The sequence below is a fragment of the Cyanistes caeruleus genome, unplaced genomic scaffold (assembly GCF_971803275.1).
Source record: "Cyanistes caeruleus unplaced genomic scaffold, bCyaCae1.hap1.1 HAP1_SCAFFOLD_101, whole genome shotgun sequence".
In the NCBI taxonomy this organism is placed as follows: domain Eukaryota; kingdom Metazoa; phylum Chordata; class Aves; order Passeriformes; family Paridae; genus Cyanistes; species Cyanistes caeruleus.
Genome location: NW_028255903.1, coordinates 943,429 through 959,499, shown reverse-complemented (window position 1 = coordinate 959,499; position 16,071 = coordinate 943,429). Strand labels below are relative to the sequence as shown.

General features: G+C 50.5%; 1 protein-coding gene, 1 long non-coding RNA gene and 1 pseudogene across 2 annotated transcripts; 2 read left to right on the top strand and 1 right to left on the bottom strand.

Annotated features, from left to right (window-relative positions):
• Positions 1 to 2,686: 2,686 nt before the first annotated feature.
• On the bottom strand, positions 2,687 to 3,607 carry LOC147646343 (uncharacterized). The gene is made up of 2 exons (XR_015281898.1): positions 3,403 to 3,607; positions 2,687 to 3,322 (listed from the first exon to the last, which is right to left on the bottom strand). It is a non-coding gene; the product is annotated as an uncharacterized LOC147646343 (long non-coding RNA).
• A 2,060-nt stretch (positions 3,608 to 5,667) lies between these two features.
• Positions 5,668 to 7,241, top strand: LOC111922267 (vitamin K epoxide reductase complex subunit 1-like protein 1; annotated as a pseudogene).
• Positions 7,242 to 7,659: 418 nt separating this feature from the next.
• LOC111922266 (branched-chain alpha-ketoacid dehydrogenase kinase-like) lies at positions 7,660 to 15,993 on the top strand. The gene is made up of 11 exons (XM_086873588.1): positions 7,660 to 7,724; positions 8,395 to 8,532; positions 9,730 to 9,904; positions 10,636 to 10,704; positions 11,254 to 11,382; positions 11,798 to 11,845; positions 11,978 to 12,097; positions 12,473 to 12,589; positions 13,087 to 13,160; positions 14,422 to 14,535; positions 15,256 to 15,993. Exons 1-11 carry the CDS (start codon positions 7,660 to 7,662, stop codon positions 15,398 to 15,400), a joined length of 1,194 nt encoding a protein of 397 aa, XP_086729714.1. The 3' UTR covers positions 15,401 to 15,993.
• The last annotated feature ends 78 nt before the right edge of the window (positions 15,994 to 16,071 follow it).

Sequence of the window (16,071 nt, the reverse complement as noted above, 5' to 3'; positions counted from 1 at the left end):
ATGGCCCACACAGTGACTGAACCCACAACCTCGGTGACACTCGCACCATGCTCTGACCAACTGAGCTAAGAGGTCAAAATGACACAAAATTCTACTGGCAAAATTCCCAGACAATCAAGGAACTTTGGCAAAGGGTTTAATACAACATCCAGTTCAGCATCAAACTTTTATGAAAGCATAAACTTATTTAATTAAGCCCACTTAACCCAGAAACCTTTAATCCTTAAGATGTTAAGTTACTCAAAAATGTTCCAGGTCAGTAAGATTAGAAGGAGAAGAAATAGAGAAAACAGAAAGACAGAAGGTCTAAAGCAAGACACACCAATTGCTCGGGTTCCAGTGTCGCTAACAGAGGGACCCCAGGGGAATACAGGATCCATACCGTGGGCTGACCTCAGGCTCCATCTTTTCAGCCCTTGGGCCTTCATGGGCCTGACCCTTGCATGGGACTTCCAGTTGCTTGGCCAATCAGAGTCTGGGTAGGCACCAGGTATGTGATTGATTGGCAGCTTGGCCAATCAGAGCTGGGTTAACACAGCATCTGCTCTGTGATTGACAGCCCTAACAGGGCTGGGGTCGGGGCTCTTTCCCACCACACACCAAGGCCTGACCCACCCCTGACCCCACACGGGCATTCTGAGCATCCCAAGTGTCCTGTTAAGGACTTTTGGGTTAGGTTCTTTTTCCCTTTGAACTGAAGATTGACAAGAGGGAGGCAATTTTCTCTTATTCAGTCTCAGTTGTTTTTTCTTATCAGCATTACAAGGTACAAGGAGCTAGGTTCACTATGATAGAAAACGGGTAAAACGGCTAACAAAGATTCTTTGCAAGGTCTTTTATATGTCCATTTACCCAATTAACACATGCCAACTACATTATTTTTCTTAGTGACCCAATGATCCAACACCTGTGTGCTGCACTGCGGCGTTCTCTATCCAATCACTTACTACCACCACCCAAAAACCTCTAGGAGAAGAACATGAAGAAGAAAGAAGAAAGACAAGAGACAACACCCTAAATCTTCCGTCTTGTCTTTTGCTCTCTAAACTACTTTTTCACCCAGTGATTTAAGAAACTTTCTAATCTACACACTTGCACTTTTTCTATCTAACTTTAACATTTGTTCTTATGTATCACCATGAAAACATGCTCATGAATTTCATGCTGTATGAAATTCAGTGTTTCTTTGGATCTTAGAACTAAGTATTAGAAACAAGGGCACACACTCTGTATCTCAGATTCCAACACCCAAGGTGTCCCAGGACATCAAACTCATCCTCATCCAGCCTCTGACAACGACCATGGTGACACTACAGAACCTCATGGGACCATGGGTCAGTTGTGACAATGCGGGTCCAAGGATACCATGGTGACACTACAGAACCTCATGGAACTGTGGGGCCATTGTGACACTGTGGGGTCCCACAAAACCAAGGGAACATGGAACAGCTCTGTCTGGCTGGGCCTCTTGGGGACCACATGACAGGTCCAGCTGACCTTGGCATGTCGAGGGCTGCTTCTCACCTGCCCCTGAAGCACTTGGGCTTTGGGCCTTCCTTCCTATGGGAGAGAACTGTCCTCCTCCAGGGGCCAATGGCCAGAATTGGGATTCCTCCTCCAAATTTCCTTATATGCAAAGATTGTTGCCAGATGAAATCTGCCAGGAGAGACAGATCTGACTGCCTTGGCTACCCAGGGGCCACTTCTCATCTGCCTTTGAAACACTGACACCATATGCTTTTCTTTCTTCTGGGAAAAAAACATCCATCTTGACTAGCTGCCCATGGCCAAAATTGGGAATCTGCCTCGAGAGTTCCCTATAGCCATGGATAGCTCCCAGACAAAAGCTGTCAGGACTAACAAGTCTGGTTGGCCTTAGCTTCCTGAGGGCTGGCACTCATGTGCCTTTGAAACACTGTGGCTCTGTGCTTTCCTTCCTAATAAAAATAATTCTTCTTCCTGTCCAGACATCCACGGCCAAAATTGAGATTCCACCTCCAAAATGCCCTATGTCCAAGGATAGCTCCCAAACAAAAGGTGCCAGAAGAGACAGGTCTGGCTGGTCATCTTCCCAAACACTTGGAATTTGTGCTTCTCTTTCCTATGGAAAAAACCCATCCATCTTTACCAGGTACTCATGGCCATAATTTGGATTCCACATCCATACATGCAAGGATTAGTCCAAGCTGAGACCTCCAAGACAGACGGATCTGGCTGCCCTTGGCCTCTTGGGGCTGCCTCTCTCCTGGTTTCCAAACACTGGGGCTTGGTGCTTCCCTTCCAATGGAAAAGAACCATCTTTCTTCTCATGGTGTCTGTGGTCAAAACTGAGATTCCTCCTCCCAAATTTCATATATCCAAGGATTCATCCATGACAAAAGCTGCCAGGACAAACAATTCTGGCTGGCTGGGCCTCCCAGGAGCCACCTGTCTCCTGCCTTTGAAACACTTGGGCTCTCTGCTTTCCTTCCTATGGAAAAGAACCATGCTTCTCCTCTGGGTGTCCATGTCTGAAATTGGGAGTCCACCTCTAAAATTCTGTATATCCAAGGGATGCTCTGTAGTGGTTTAAATTCACTAATTTGGGTTTCCTGGCCAGTGCATCAAGTAACTAAAATCACCAGAGTACCTATTCATTTCTTGCTGTGAGATACAGGTTAGGAAAAGGGCAAAACAGACTTAAAACTTAAAAGGAATAAAGAAACTTTATTAACAGGACTACAAGAATAAGAAACCAGAATAAAACCTCCAGAAACCTTTTGTCCCCCACCCAACCTTTTTCCTTTCCCAACTGACAACATAGAGACAAAACCTGGGATGTTAAAGCAGTACCAACTATACAATAATCTTTTCATCAGCTTTTGTAGGGAGAGGAGTTTTCTCCTGTCATTCCATGGAGAGTTCTCCACAAGAAAACCATTTTCTCATGGCTTCTCATTTCTATAGCTGGTAGCCGCCTGAGCACAAATTCTGCCATCTCCCATTTTCACACCACTCAGAGGTGTGTTCATGGGCCATGAACTGAAGGAGTATTATTTTAAGGATGAGTTATTCAAAGGCAAAAGTTCGCTCCATCTGTCTCTGTGATCATCTCTGGGAACAGAGATTTTTTTCTTGTTTCCCTGGAGCAAAGGGTCTTCATCAGCTCTCATCTCTCTCCCTGCTCAAGCATCTTTATGGGATCACAGCTACTCCACCATCTGCTTAGTTCCATCAATGGATGCCTTTGCTCAGATCTCCAGCTTGAATAGTTCATTCCCCAATACCCTTTCATGAATTAAAGGAGTTATTTTTTAGAACATTATTGTCCATCTCCACGGCCCTACCAAAAGAATATTTCAGATTATTAGAGCATCTTCTCATTCTCCTTCCATCTGGGGCTTGACTCCTTCTTTTACTGACCTTGATGTTTCATCTTGTCTCTCTACGTGTCGACTGCTCTTGTCCGCCTCTCTCTGGAGAGAAGATTAAAGTCTACAGGTCTCATCTGTGTAGTGAAAGGGTTAAATCTGGCCCAAGCCACAGCAGGCAGTCATGGTGTTGGATTTCAGCCCAGAAGCCGCTGGAAGGGAGCGGAGGATTTTCAGCCTGGAGCCATTTGTGCGGGCTGGGGGAAGGAGGAGAGGTGTCGGTGAGGGGGGCAGGGGTTCTCCTGGGAAGGGCTTCAGCCACCCCACTGGAACAGGGCCCAGAGGGTTTTCCCGGGAGGGTCCACAGCAGATCCCGGCCCTGCCTGGGGCTGGGGGTGCCCCGCAGTCTCCATCCCACGCCCGGGAGCCGCTGGAGTCCAGCCCAGCCCTCCCCCGCAGGTTGCACAGATCACAGGGGAGCGGGCCAGCCTCCCCAGAGTTCTGCTACCTTTAGAGGCCAGAGACAGAGACAAGAAGTTCTCGGGCTTGAGTTTTTGAAAGGTGGTAGTCACAAAGATGATCTTACTTTTCAGTGGTGCAAAATGCTGTCAGTTCTCAGAACTGGACAGCAATTGGCCTGATCTTAAGCAGAGAAGAAACTCCCAGCAACCTCTCTCAGACAAATCACTTCCATGGGCGTTCTCTACCTTTTTTCCCTAAAATGCCGAACTACCACAACTGCAAATAATTGCAAAACCAAAAAAGACCCAGGAACGAGAAACTAAGTCAATGATAACTAAAGTGTGTAAAGACAATTATTAAAAAAATAAAAGAAGAGGGATTGAGAGTAATGATAGATTTGTCTTTACAAACAAGCTGTGGGACTTCTGCCAAATAAAAATAGCACTGAGAGATAAAAGAAAGAATGGGAAAGATTCCAGTGATTGATGAATGGAAAAAAAAGATATTTGCTTTTACAAACAAACTGTAGTTTTGCTGATAAATGAAATTAGATATTGAAAGAAACAATGGGGAAATACCATAAATTCCTAAGAATTAAAAATTAAAGAGGGAGGGTTATACATTAGAGGGGAATCTTAGGTATCAGGCACTCCGGGAAGTCTGGACCTCTCAGGTACCTCAGCCAATGGGGAGAGAGGGACATATGCCCAGGAAATTAGGATAAAAAGGAATCTGCCAGCTCGAAGCTTTCCTCCTCCTCCTCCTCGTTCCAGGGGACCCCCCCATTCATCATTGGTCTCAGGCTTGGGGGGGGGGGGGGGGGTTCTGGGGGGATTTGGGAGCCTTGGGGGGGATCTGGGGGTCGGTGACAGAGAAGGAGTGGAGGGGGAGCGAGGGGGGCAGGGAGGGTGGACATGGCCAGGCTGGGGGGGGAAAGGGAGGATTTGGGGGGGGAAAAGTAGAAAAAGGGAAGCAAATGGGGGGGGAAAGGAGAATTTGGGGAGAAAAAGGGGGGAAAATAGTAGAAAAAGGGAGTTAAAAGGGGGGGAAAAGGGGGATTTGAGGAGGAAAAGGGGAAAAATAAGGGAGACTGGGGGGGGAAAAAAGTGGAAATGGGGGAGGAAAAAGATGAATTGGAGGGGGAAAAGGAGATTTGAGGGGGGGAAAGTAGGAAAAGGGAAAAAAGGGGGATTTAGGAGGGAAAGGTGGAAATTGGGATTTTGGGGAGAAAAGTGGGGGAAATAGGGGAAAATGGAGATTTTGGGGGAAAAGAGGAAAAAGGAGGGGAAAGTTTAGAAAATTGGGATTTTGGGGTGGGGAAGAGGGAGAATTTGGGAAAATTGGTATTTGGGGGGGAAAAGGGATAATTGGGGGGGAAGGGGGGAAAAAAGGGGGGTAAATTTAACTTACAAGGGGAAAACTGGGATGGAAGGACCCCAGTCTAATCTCAGTGCTCCCAGTTTGATCCCTGAGGGACTCCCACTGCCTTTATTTGGACCTCTGGTAAGATCCTGGTGCTTTTCTTTGGATCCCTGAGGGAATCCTGCTCCACATTTCCCAACATTTCGAAACCCCCCCGCCATTTCCCCTCACGGCTGCCACCATCTTGCCCCATGATGTCACTGTGACACATCCTCTCTAATTCCCTCCCGCCACCTAATTCGTCTCCGCCAACGTTGTGACCCCCGTGATCTTCCTGGGCCTCACTCACTGACCCCTGGCCTTGCCCTGGTGGCTCCGGGATGCTCCGAAGCGGCGGGGCCAAGCCCGAGCCCTCACTCAGCTCCTCACTGCCATCGTGGCCCTGCTCCCACCATTTTTTACCGCGTGCTTCCTCCCTCCCTCCCTCCTTCTCCTCTCTGCCACCGCGCATGCGCGGAGTGCGCAAAACTACGCCTCCCATCAACCCCCTTGCTAAAAACCAGAAATGAGGCAGGGCGTTATGGATGCTAACCAATCAGCTCAAAGGGGGCATGGGAGTGGCAGCGGCACCACCCAATCGGAGCAGAGTGATGGCGGCAGCAGTGCTGTGTGTGGTGGGTGTGGCACTGTCCCTGTACACGCTGCACGTGGAGGACGAGGCCATGCGGGACCCGATGTGCTGAGCTGCCTGCAACCTGGTGCCCTCCGTGTCCTGCACCCGCGTGTTCTCCTCCCGGTAAAAAAAAACCCACACCCGGAATATCCCAGGAATAACGGGAAAAGAAGACTGGGAACAGGGAATGGGCGGGGCTTGGGTGCGGTGGTGGCCAATGGGGAGAAGGGGAGGGGCAGGCCGCCAGGGGGTGCTGTCGGCAGGGGGACATGGCAGGAAAAGGCGCGGCCTTCACATAAAGGTGGGAAGGGGCAAGGCTCGAATTAGAGGCAGGCTTTATTCTAATTATATCCATTTATGACATAAAGAGGGGTAGTTTATGCCCATATTTGGGTATGTAGGTGTAGCTTGTGTTGTGAAGGCGTGGCTTGTGTGTGGTTGTACCTATATATGAATGTGGGGGCATGGCTCCTGGGTGTGACCACAAACAGTCATGAGGGCGTGGCTGTGTTGTGCCCACATTTAGTTAAAAAGGCCACAAAGGTGTGGTTTAATATAGCTATGACCATATATGGACATGGAGGTGTGGCTTAACATAGCTATATGTTAAATACATACATAAATATAAACATATATATACAGACATAAAGATGTGGGATTGGGTGTGGCTTAGCTAAGGGAGCATGGCTTAGGACACCAAAGCACCAATGGGAGCTGGGGGGCGTGGCTTAGAGCCAAGGAAAGCCACCTGCACACCTGTCCACACCATATATGGGCACATGGATGTGTCTACCTGCTGATGGGCATGTCCCAGCATTGCCACGTCCCTTTTTTTCTGCAGGTGGGGACGTGGCCTGGGGCTGATGGAGCCAGTGCTGGGCAAGGAGAGCACCCTGAACGTGCCCAATGGGGCCATCGGGCTCCTCTTCTACCTGCTGCAGGGGCTGCTGAGTAATGGGAGGGAGTGGAAGGGGATTGGGAGGGACTGGGATGGACTGTGAGGGGATTGGGATGGACTGCAAGGGGAGTGGGAGGGACTGGGAGGGGACTGGGAGGGACTGGGATGGACTGGGGACACTGGGAGGGACTGACAGAGACACTGGGAATGAGGTGGGCACAAACTGAGGACACCAGGGAGCCCTTGGGGTCACTTTGGGGTCACTGTGCCCCTCCCGGTGACCCCTGCCCTTCCCCCAGGTGTATCCCAGAGCCAGGCGGCCTCGGTGACGCTGCTGGGGACCTCGGTGGCCTTGGTGGCGGCATCACTCTGGCTCGTGGGGGTGCTGCTCTTCGGCCTCCGGGACCAGTGCCTCATCTGCCTCAGCACCTACGGCCTCAACCTGGTGCTGCTGCGGATCAACCTGCACCGCCGGTGCCGCCCCAAGAGCGACTGAGAGCCCCAAAACGGGGGAAAGCGACCTGGGACTGGGGGAAAGCGACACAGAATTGGGGAAAAGCAACGCCGAATTGGGGGAAAGTGACCTAAAATCGGGGGAAAGTGGCCCAAAAATTGGAGAAAAGTGACCTAAAATAGGAGGAAGTGGCCTAAAATTGAAGAAAAGTGATCTAAAACTGGGGGAAACCGACCTAAAATTGGAGAAAAGTGACCCAGAATTGGAGAAAAGTGACCCAAAATTGGAGAAAAGTGACCCAAAATTGGGGTAGAAGGAGGCAAAGTTACAGGACGTGGAGGAAAAGTTACGTTAAAGTGTCTTAAATAGGTCAAAAATGGCATTAAAGGCAGCTAAAATTGTATTAATAGCAACAAAAATGGCAGTAAATGGGGCAGAAATAATATTAGACATAACAAAAATGGCATTAGAGGTGGTAGAAGTGCATTTAATGGAGCAAAAGGGGCATCAAAGGCCACAAAAATGGTATAAATGGATTCAAAATGGTATTTAATAGATCCAAAATGGCATTAAGTGGGTCCAGAAAGGCATTCAGGGCAGCAAAAATGGCACAAAAGTGACCAAACGTGACATTAAAGTGTCTGAAATGGCTCAAAAACTGCATTGAAGTGATCATAAGTTACAGAAGTGTACAAAATCCCCCAAAACTGCCCCAAAACTGATTGAAATTGCCTCAAAACCCGCGTGGGACCCATCTTTTCCTCAGTTTTCCCTCAAAAAGGCTCCAATATTCCCTTTTTTCCTCAATTTTCAACCCAAACAGGAATTCAGGATTTGGGATCTCCTTTTCCCCTCAATTTTCCCTCAAAAAGACTATGGGATTTCCCTTTTCCCTCAATTTCCCTGCAAAAAGGCCCCGCGATTCCCTTTTTTCCTCAATTTTTCCCCCAGAATGGCATTGGGATTCACTTTTCCCCTCAATTTTCCCCCCAGAAACCGAATTCAAGATTTGGGATCCCCTTTTCCCACAATTTCCCCCCAAAACATGGAATTTAGGGCTCGGGGGGGGCTTTTTTCCCCCTCACAAAAAAAGCCCCCAAATCCCCTTTTTTTTCTCCTCCCGAGAGTCGCCCTCTTGCCTTACCTCCCGCCGCTAGGGGGCGTCGTTTCCCCGTCCCGCCCCCTTCCCCTCCAGGGCCTCGCGCACGCGCCTTGCGGCCGGACAGTACCAGCCTGAGGGGAACGCGCGGGGGGAGCCACGCGAGGGGCAGGAACGGGCGAGTCCATTGCGAGACGAGCCCGGGGAGGTGTCGGGGAGGCTCCGGGGCCGCTGGTTGGTGAGAGGGGAAGTTTGGGAGGGGGGCTTGGGGCAAAATTGAGGGGTTTTAGGGGTAAAATGGAAGGGTTTTGGGGAGAAAATTGAAAGGATAAGGAGAGTCCGGACACTGGGGTTGTGTCTGGGACACGGGGCTGGGGAGAAGGGGGGGCGGAGAGCTGGGAATGGACGGGGATTGAAGGGAAAAGGGTGTTCCGGAGCGGTTTTGGGGGGATTCTGATGGGAAAAGGGGGTCTCGGAGCGGGTTTGTAGGGATTCTGAGCTAAAAAAAAGTGTTTCGGACACTTAAATCCCTTCATAGGAGTATCCTGGAGCTCCTGGGTTTCTATTTTGAGGGAAGTCTGAGGGGAAAAATATGTTCTCGGTTTCTATTTTGGGGAAACTCTGAGGGGAAAAAGGGATGTGGACACATAGGTCCTCTTTTCAGGGCTCCTGGACCTTCTGAGTTTCTATTTTGGAGGAGCTCTGAGGGGAAAAAGGGGTCCCGGAGCGGTTTTGGGGGCGGATTTTGAATTAAAAAATGGATTTCGGACGCTTAAATGGTGTTTTTGGGGGGGTTCTGGACCTTCTGAGTTTCTATTTTGGAGAAACTCTGAGAGGAAAAGGTGTCCCGGATACTTAAATCCTATTTTTGGAGGGATTCTGAGGGGGAAAAATGGGTCTCAGAGCACTTTTGGGGGGAAAACTGAGAGGAAAAGGGGCCCCTGAGTGCATTTTGGGGGGTCCCTGGGGTGGTTTTGGGGTAATTTGGGGCTTTTTGGAGTCCTTTATGGGTTTTTGGGATCCTTCAGGGGGGTCCTTTAGGGGTTTTTGGAGTAATTTGCGGGTTTTGAGGTCCTTTGGGGGGAACCTGAAGAGGTTTTGGGGGTCCTTGAGGGAGTTGGGGGTCCTTTTGGGGGTTTTGGGGGGGTTTCCTGGTGTCCTTTGGGGGAATCCCTGGGGGGATTTTTGGGGAGATCCCTGGGGGTTTTTTGGGATCTTTTGGGGAGATCCCTGTGGGGTTCTTGGGGTCTTTTGGAGAGATCCGTGAGGTGATTTTTGGGATCTTTTGGGAGGATCTCCGAGGGTTTCTTGGGAGGGGTCCCGGGGGAAACCCTGAGAGGTTTTTTTGGGGCTCCCTGCGTGTTTCCTTGGGGGGATTTCAGGGTGAGGGTCTTTTATCCCCCCTCCCCATTTAACCCCTCCCCCCCACAGGAGATGCTTTGGCGCATTTTTGGTGGGGGGTCTGCGGGGGGAGGGGCGGCAGAACCCCCTCTGCACCCCTGCCCGCGCCGCGGCCTACCAAACCCACCTGGACCTGGTGCAGGAGCGCTGCAAGACTGTCACCTCCTTCTACCAACAGCTCGCCATCGATGCCACCTCTGAGAGGGTGAGAGACCCCTCCCCAAATCGGGGAGAGACCCCTCCTCAAATTCCTGGGGTATTTGGGTCACTTTGGGAGGAATCTGGGGTTTGGGAGCCATTTTTGGGGATACTGGGGGGATTTGGGGAGTATTTGGGACCATTGATGCAGCCACAGAGAGGGTGAGATCTCCTCCCTGAATTGGGGAGGGACCCCTCCTCAAATCAGGGAGATCCCGCCTCAAATTTCCAGGGGATTTGGGTCACTTTGGGAGGAATTTGTAGGATTCGGGAGCCATTTTTGGGGGGATTTTGGGCCATTGATGCTGCCACTGAGAGGGTGAGAGACCCCTCCCCAAATCAGGGAGAAACCCCTCCTCAAATTTCTGGGGGATTTTGGGTCACTTTGGTGGGGTTTGGGGCTATTTTTAGGGGATACTGGGAGGATTTGCAGTGTTTTTTGGGGGGGTTTCTGGGCCACCGATGCCTCCTCAAATCCCACTAAATCCGCAGAGACCCCACCCCAAATTCCCCGGAATTTTGCGTCACTTTAAGGGGGATTTGGGGCCATTTTGGGAGGAATTTCCGGGCTGATTTTGGGGCCATTTTTGGGAGGCTTCTGGGGGCATTTGTGGGGAATTCTGTGCCATTTTTGGGCTGATTTTGGGGCCATTCTGGGTGGGATTTTCAGAGGAATTTGGGGATGCTTTCCCCAAATCTGAGAAGAGCCCCAAATCTCCTTTTTTCCCCAAAATCCAGCCCTCGGTGCACCTGACCCCCACCACCATGCTGTACTCGGGGTGCTCACAGGACGGCAGCCATTTTCTGGTGAGGGGCCCCAAAATCTGTGTGTTTTTCCCAAAATTTGGATTTTTTTCTTGAAAATTTGGGGTTTTTTTCCCAAAAATTCAGGGCTTTAACCCCAAAGGTAAGGGTTTTACCCCCCAAATTGTCTTTTTTTCCCAAATTTTGTGTTTTCCTCCAAATTTGAAAGTTTTTCCCCCAAAATTTGGGGATTTTCCTCAAAATTTGGGGTTTTTTCTCCAAAGTTTGGGGTTTTTTCCCAAAATTTGTTTTTTTCCCCAAAATTTGGGTGTTTGGGAAGATTTTGAGCATGCAAATCCCAAAGATTTTGCAGTTTGGGAGGAAGTTTGAGAGAGGAATCCCCAAAAATTTGGAATCATGGGGAACTGAGTTAAAAATTGGGGTGAAACTCCAAGAATTCGGGGTCATTCTGTCCAGGAATTTCCGTGAATTCATGTGGGAGGGAAAAAACCCCCAAAATTCGGGTGGGAAAACAGAACTGGGGAAGGGGGGATTTTCCCAAAATCCTAGAAACCTTGAGGGTGGTTAAAAAATTTGGGGAATTGCCCAAAGTCAGGTTTTTCAGGGCAGAAAAGCACCCGGTACCTGCAGCAGGAGCTGCCCGTGTGCATCACCCACCACATCCAGGGCTTCTGCAACCTGCCCTTCATCATCAGCTGCAACCCCACCATCCTGCACGTGGTGAGCCCCCAAATCCCCCAAAACCTCCCCAAATCCCCAGTGGGGGTCCACAAATACCTGATGGAATCCCGAAATCCCTGTGGGAATCGGAAATTCTGGGGGGAACCTGCGAAATTTGGAGGTTTCCTGTTTGTTCAGCCCTCCTAGTCCTGCGTGGGTGGGGTCCTGAAATTCCCAGGGGGATCCCAAAATTTGAAGGAGGGGAATCCCTGAAATCCCCATGGGAATGAGAAATTCTGGGGTGAATCTGTAAAATTCCGGGGATCCCAAAATTCTGGGGAATACCAAAATTCCCTGGGGACCCCAAAATTCCAGAGAATCGTGGAATTCCAGGGGGATTCCCAAAATTCCCAGGGATGCTGAAATTCCCGGGATTTGGGTTTTCCCAGGAGCTGATGCTGTTCCCTCCCCACAGCATGAGCTCTACCTCCATGCCTTCCAGAAACTGAGTGACTTACCCCTGGTGAGTGACACCTGGGCACACCTGGGGGCACCTGGCACACCTGGGATACACCTGGGAATACCTGAGATATACCTGAGACACACCTGGGCACAGCTGGGGGTGTCACCTGTCCCACCTGTCCCACCTGCCCAGATCCAGCTGCACAGTGACGAGGTTCAGTACTGTGCGTTGCTGCAGCAGCTGCTCGAGGACCACAAGGATATGGTGACGCTGCTGGCAGAGGGGCTGCAGAAATGCTGGAGACACATCCAGGTAACCTTACCTGAAGCAGGTAACCGCACCTGAGACAGGTAAACTCACCTGGGACACATCTGAGATACACCTGATGCACACACACACCTGGGACACACCTACCCTGATGGCTGAGGTGCTGTGGGAGTGCCAGAGACACATCCAGGTAACCTCACCTGGCACAGGTAATGTCACCTGGGACACACCCAAGACACACCTGGGACACACCTGGGATACACTTGGGATACACCTGGGCCAGGTGACCTCACCTGGGTCACACCTGAGATACCATCACACACCTGGGGAAGTCCCACCTGAGCCACACCCACTCACCTGTCACTCATCTGTGTCTCACCTGCCTCACCTGTCCATATCTTATCTGTCCCACCTGTGCAGGACGAGTGCCTGCTGCGGTCGTTCCTGGATAAGACACTCACCTCGCGCCTGGGCATGCAGATGCTGGCAGTGCATCACCTGGTGCTGCACAAGGACACGGTCAGCTCACCTGGGCAGGTGGGGCAGGGACCGTATTCTCCCAGCTTTTCCTGGGATTTCCCCATTTTCCCCAATTTTTTCCCCATTTTTCCTATTTTCCCCAGTTTTTTCCCCATATTTCTCCAGTTTTTTGCCAATTCCCCCCCCCCATTATTCCCCTTTTCTTTGCCATTTTTCTCCATTTTCTTTCATTTTTCTCCTTTTTGTCCCCATTTTTCCCCAACTGTTTTCACATTTTCCCCGTTTTTTCCCCATTTTTTCTCATTTTTCCCCATTTTTCCCAATTTTCTCCCCATTTCTCCCCGTACTTTTCCCCATTTTTTCTGCAATTTTTTTCCCCTTTTTCCCCCACTTTTCCCATTTCCTTGGGTTTTTTTCCCCTTTTCCCCCATTTTTTCCCTTTTATTCTCTTTTTCTCCATTTTTCCTGTTCATTTTCTGATTTTTCCCATTTTCCCCTGTTTTTTCCTCATTTGTTTTTCCCCTTTTTCCTGGTTTTCCCCCCAAATTTTCTAGCTGGATTTCATGGGCATCATCTGCACATGCCTGTCCCCCAAGAAACTCATTGAGAAGTGGGTGGACTTGGCTAGGTAAGCGCACCTGGGCACACCAGGGGGAACACAGGGCACACCTGGTGGCAGCAGGTGACTGTGGCTGCCAGGTGAGACGTCCCAGGTGTGCCCCAGGTGTTCCCCAGGCACGTCTCAGGTGTGTCTCAGGTGTCTCACCTGCGCAGGAGGCTCTGCGAGCACTAGTATGGGAATGCACCCAACAATGGTGTGACACTGAGTGACAGGGGGGTGTCAGAGGGTGCCAGGTGAGGTGCTTCAGGTGTGTTTCACCTGCCCCAGGTGCATCTCACCCGTCTCAGGTGTGTCTCAAATGTGCAGGCGGCTCTGCGAGCACCAGTACGGGAACGCGCTACATGTGCACATCAACAGGCATGTGGCTGCGCATTTCCCGTTCATCTGCCTGCCCTGGACTATGTCCTGCCTGAGCTGCTCAAGAACACCAGGAGATACCTGGAGACAGCTGTGGGCCATGCCTGGGGAGGCTGGGAGGGTCTATAGGGGTTTTGGGGGAGATTTGGGGAAATTTGGGGGTGCTTAAGAGGTACTTGGGGGAGTTGAAAGGCGTTTTGGAGAATTTAAAGGGGTTTTGGGGAAGATTTTGGGGTAGTTTAAGAGGGATTTTGGGAGATTGGGGGATTTGGAGAGAATTGAGAGGGATTTGGGGGAATTTCAAGGGAATTTGGGGGCATTTAAGAGGGACTTGGGGACAAAATGGGATTTTGGGAGTTTTGGGGGAATTTGGGGGAGTTTAAGGGGGTTGTGTGGGGGATTTGGGGGAGTTCAAGGGGGTTTTGGGGAGATTTGGGAGTTTTGTGGGGATTTGGGGCTAAATTGGGGGATTTAGGGGAAAATAGAGGGGATTTGGGGGGAATTTGCAGGAATTTGGGGTAATTTGTGGTAATCTGGGGTCAGAGCAACGATGGAGTCACACCTGGACACTCCCTACAACGTCCCTGACATTGTGGTGACCCTTGCCAACAATGACATCAACCTTGTCATGTGGTACGGGGGGCCCAAACTGTCCCCAGGATGTCCCCAAAGTGTCCCCAAGGTGTGTCCCAGGTGTCCCCAAAATGTCCCCAAAGGGTCCCTAAAATGTCTCCAAAGGGTCCCCAAAGGTTTCCCATGGTGTGCCCAGAGTGTCCCCAAAACATTCCCAAAATGTCCCCAAAATGTTTCCCAAAGTCCCTGAACGTCCCTGATGCTGTCCACATTGTCCCCATTATCCCAAATATCCCCAACGTCCCCAAAATCCCAAAGTGTCCCCGGTGTTCGGCAGGATCTTGGACCGCAGCAGGGGCATGCTGGACAAAGTGACCGAGTACCACTACAGCATGGGGTGGCCCTTCCACAGCCTCATTGAGCCCAACGGCCAGGCCGGGCCCAAGCAGAGGTCAGGGACCCCTCCCCAAAATCGGGGTGACCCCAAAAATACAGGAACAAGGGAATAACCCCTCTGAAATCAGGGGTTGCTCAAGGATGCGGTTTGGGGGGGGGTTTCAAGGGGCTTTGGAGGCTTCAGGAGGGTGTTTGAGGAGTTTTAGGGGGAATTTGGAGGGGTTTAGGGCACCCCCAGGATCCCTCCCCAAATTGGAGAGCCCCAAAAAATTGAGAACAATCCCAACCCCCCCACCAAAATCAGGGATAATCCCCCAAAATCATGGACCCTTCAGGGCTGGGACTTGGGAGGAATTTTGGGAGTTTTCATGGGATTTTGGGGGTCTCTGATAGGAATTTGGAAATACTTGGGGCCACCTGATTCCCAGTGAACCCTGGTGTCCCCCCAGCATTGGTTTTGAGGTAAATTTAGGGGGTTTGGGGGGATTTGGGGTGGGGATTTGGGAAATTTGGGTGGGATTTGGGGAATTTAGGTGGGATTTGGGGAATTTAGATGGAATTTGGGGAATTTGGATGGGATTTTTGGGATATTTGGGGACACATTTGGGAATATTTGGAGCCACCTGAGTCCCGGTGTCCCCCCCACCGTCAGTTTTGGGGTAAGTTTACAGGTTTTGGGGTTTCTGGGGTGGGTTTTTTGTGGGATTTGAATGGGATTTTTGGGATATCTGTGGGCACTTTTTGGAATTTTTGGGAACACTGGGTGCCCCCACAGGTTTGGCTTTGGGCTGCTGACATCACGCACCTATGCTGAGTACCTGGCGGGGTCCCTGGTGCTGCAGTCGCTGCAGGGCGTCGGCACTGACATCTGCCTGAGGCTGTGGCACATCGATGGCAAGGCCAAGAGCTTCTGCATCTAGGGGGGCTTGGGGGCAGCCATCGGGGGTGAGGAGAACCCCTGGGAGGTGCACAGCAGGGCAGTGCAGAGCCCCAAAAGTTGGGTTTTTGGTCACGGAAAGCCAGGAGGACCTTCCAAAGTTGGACTTTTTGGTGGAGGTTTTCCAGTTGAATCCCCAAAGCTGGAGCTTGGTCATTAAAATCATGGAGAGATTTCAAGGGCTGGGTTTTGGTCATGGAAACTGAGGAGGAGCCCAAAAGTTGGACTTTTATGGTGAGGTTTTCCAGTTGAAGCCTCAAAAGTTGGGTTTTGGTCATAAAGGTCATGGAGAATGTTCCAAAGTTGGATTTTTTTGGTGGAGGCTCTCCAGTTGAAACCTCCAAATTTGGCGTTTGGTCATCAAGGTCATGGAGAACCTTCCAAAGTTGGGTTTTGGGTCATGGAAACCAAGGAGTACATTCCAGATTGAGACTTTTTTGGTGGAGGTTTTCCAGTTAAATCCCCAAAGTTGGGTTTTGGTCATCAAAGTCATGGAGGACCTTATAAATTTGGATGTTTTTGTTGAGGCTCCCAAAAGTTGGGTTTGGTCATTAAAATCATGGAGAACCTTCCCAAGTTGGTGTTTGGTCATTGGGGTCAAGGAGGACCCCAAAAGCTGGGGTTTGGTCATGGAAACCACGGAGAACCAAAAGT

Coding starts and splice junctions, on each gene's coding strand:
- LOC111922266 (XM_086873588.1), top strand. CDS start 7,660: ATGGCATTAGAGGTGGTAGAAGTGCATTTAATGGAGCAAAAGGGGCAT. Junction 7,725..8,394: donor CATCAAAGGCCACAAAAATG/GTATAAATGGAT, acceptor CTTCCCCTCCAG/GGCCTCGCGCACGCGCCTTG. Junction 13,161..14,421: donor AAGTGGGTGGACTTGGCTAG/GTAAGCGCACCT, acceptor GGTGTTCGGCAG/GATCTTGGACCGCAGCAGGG.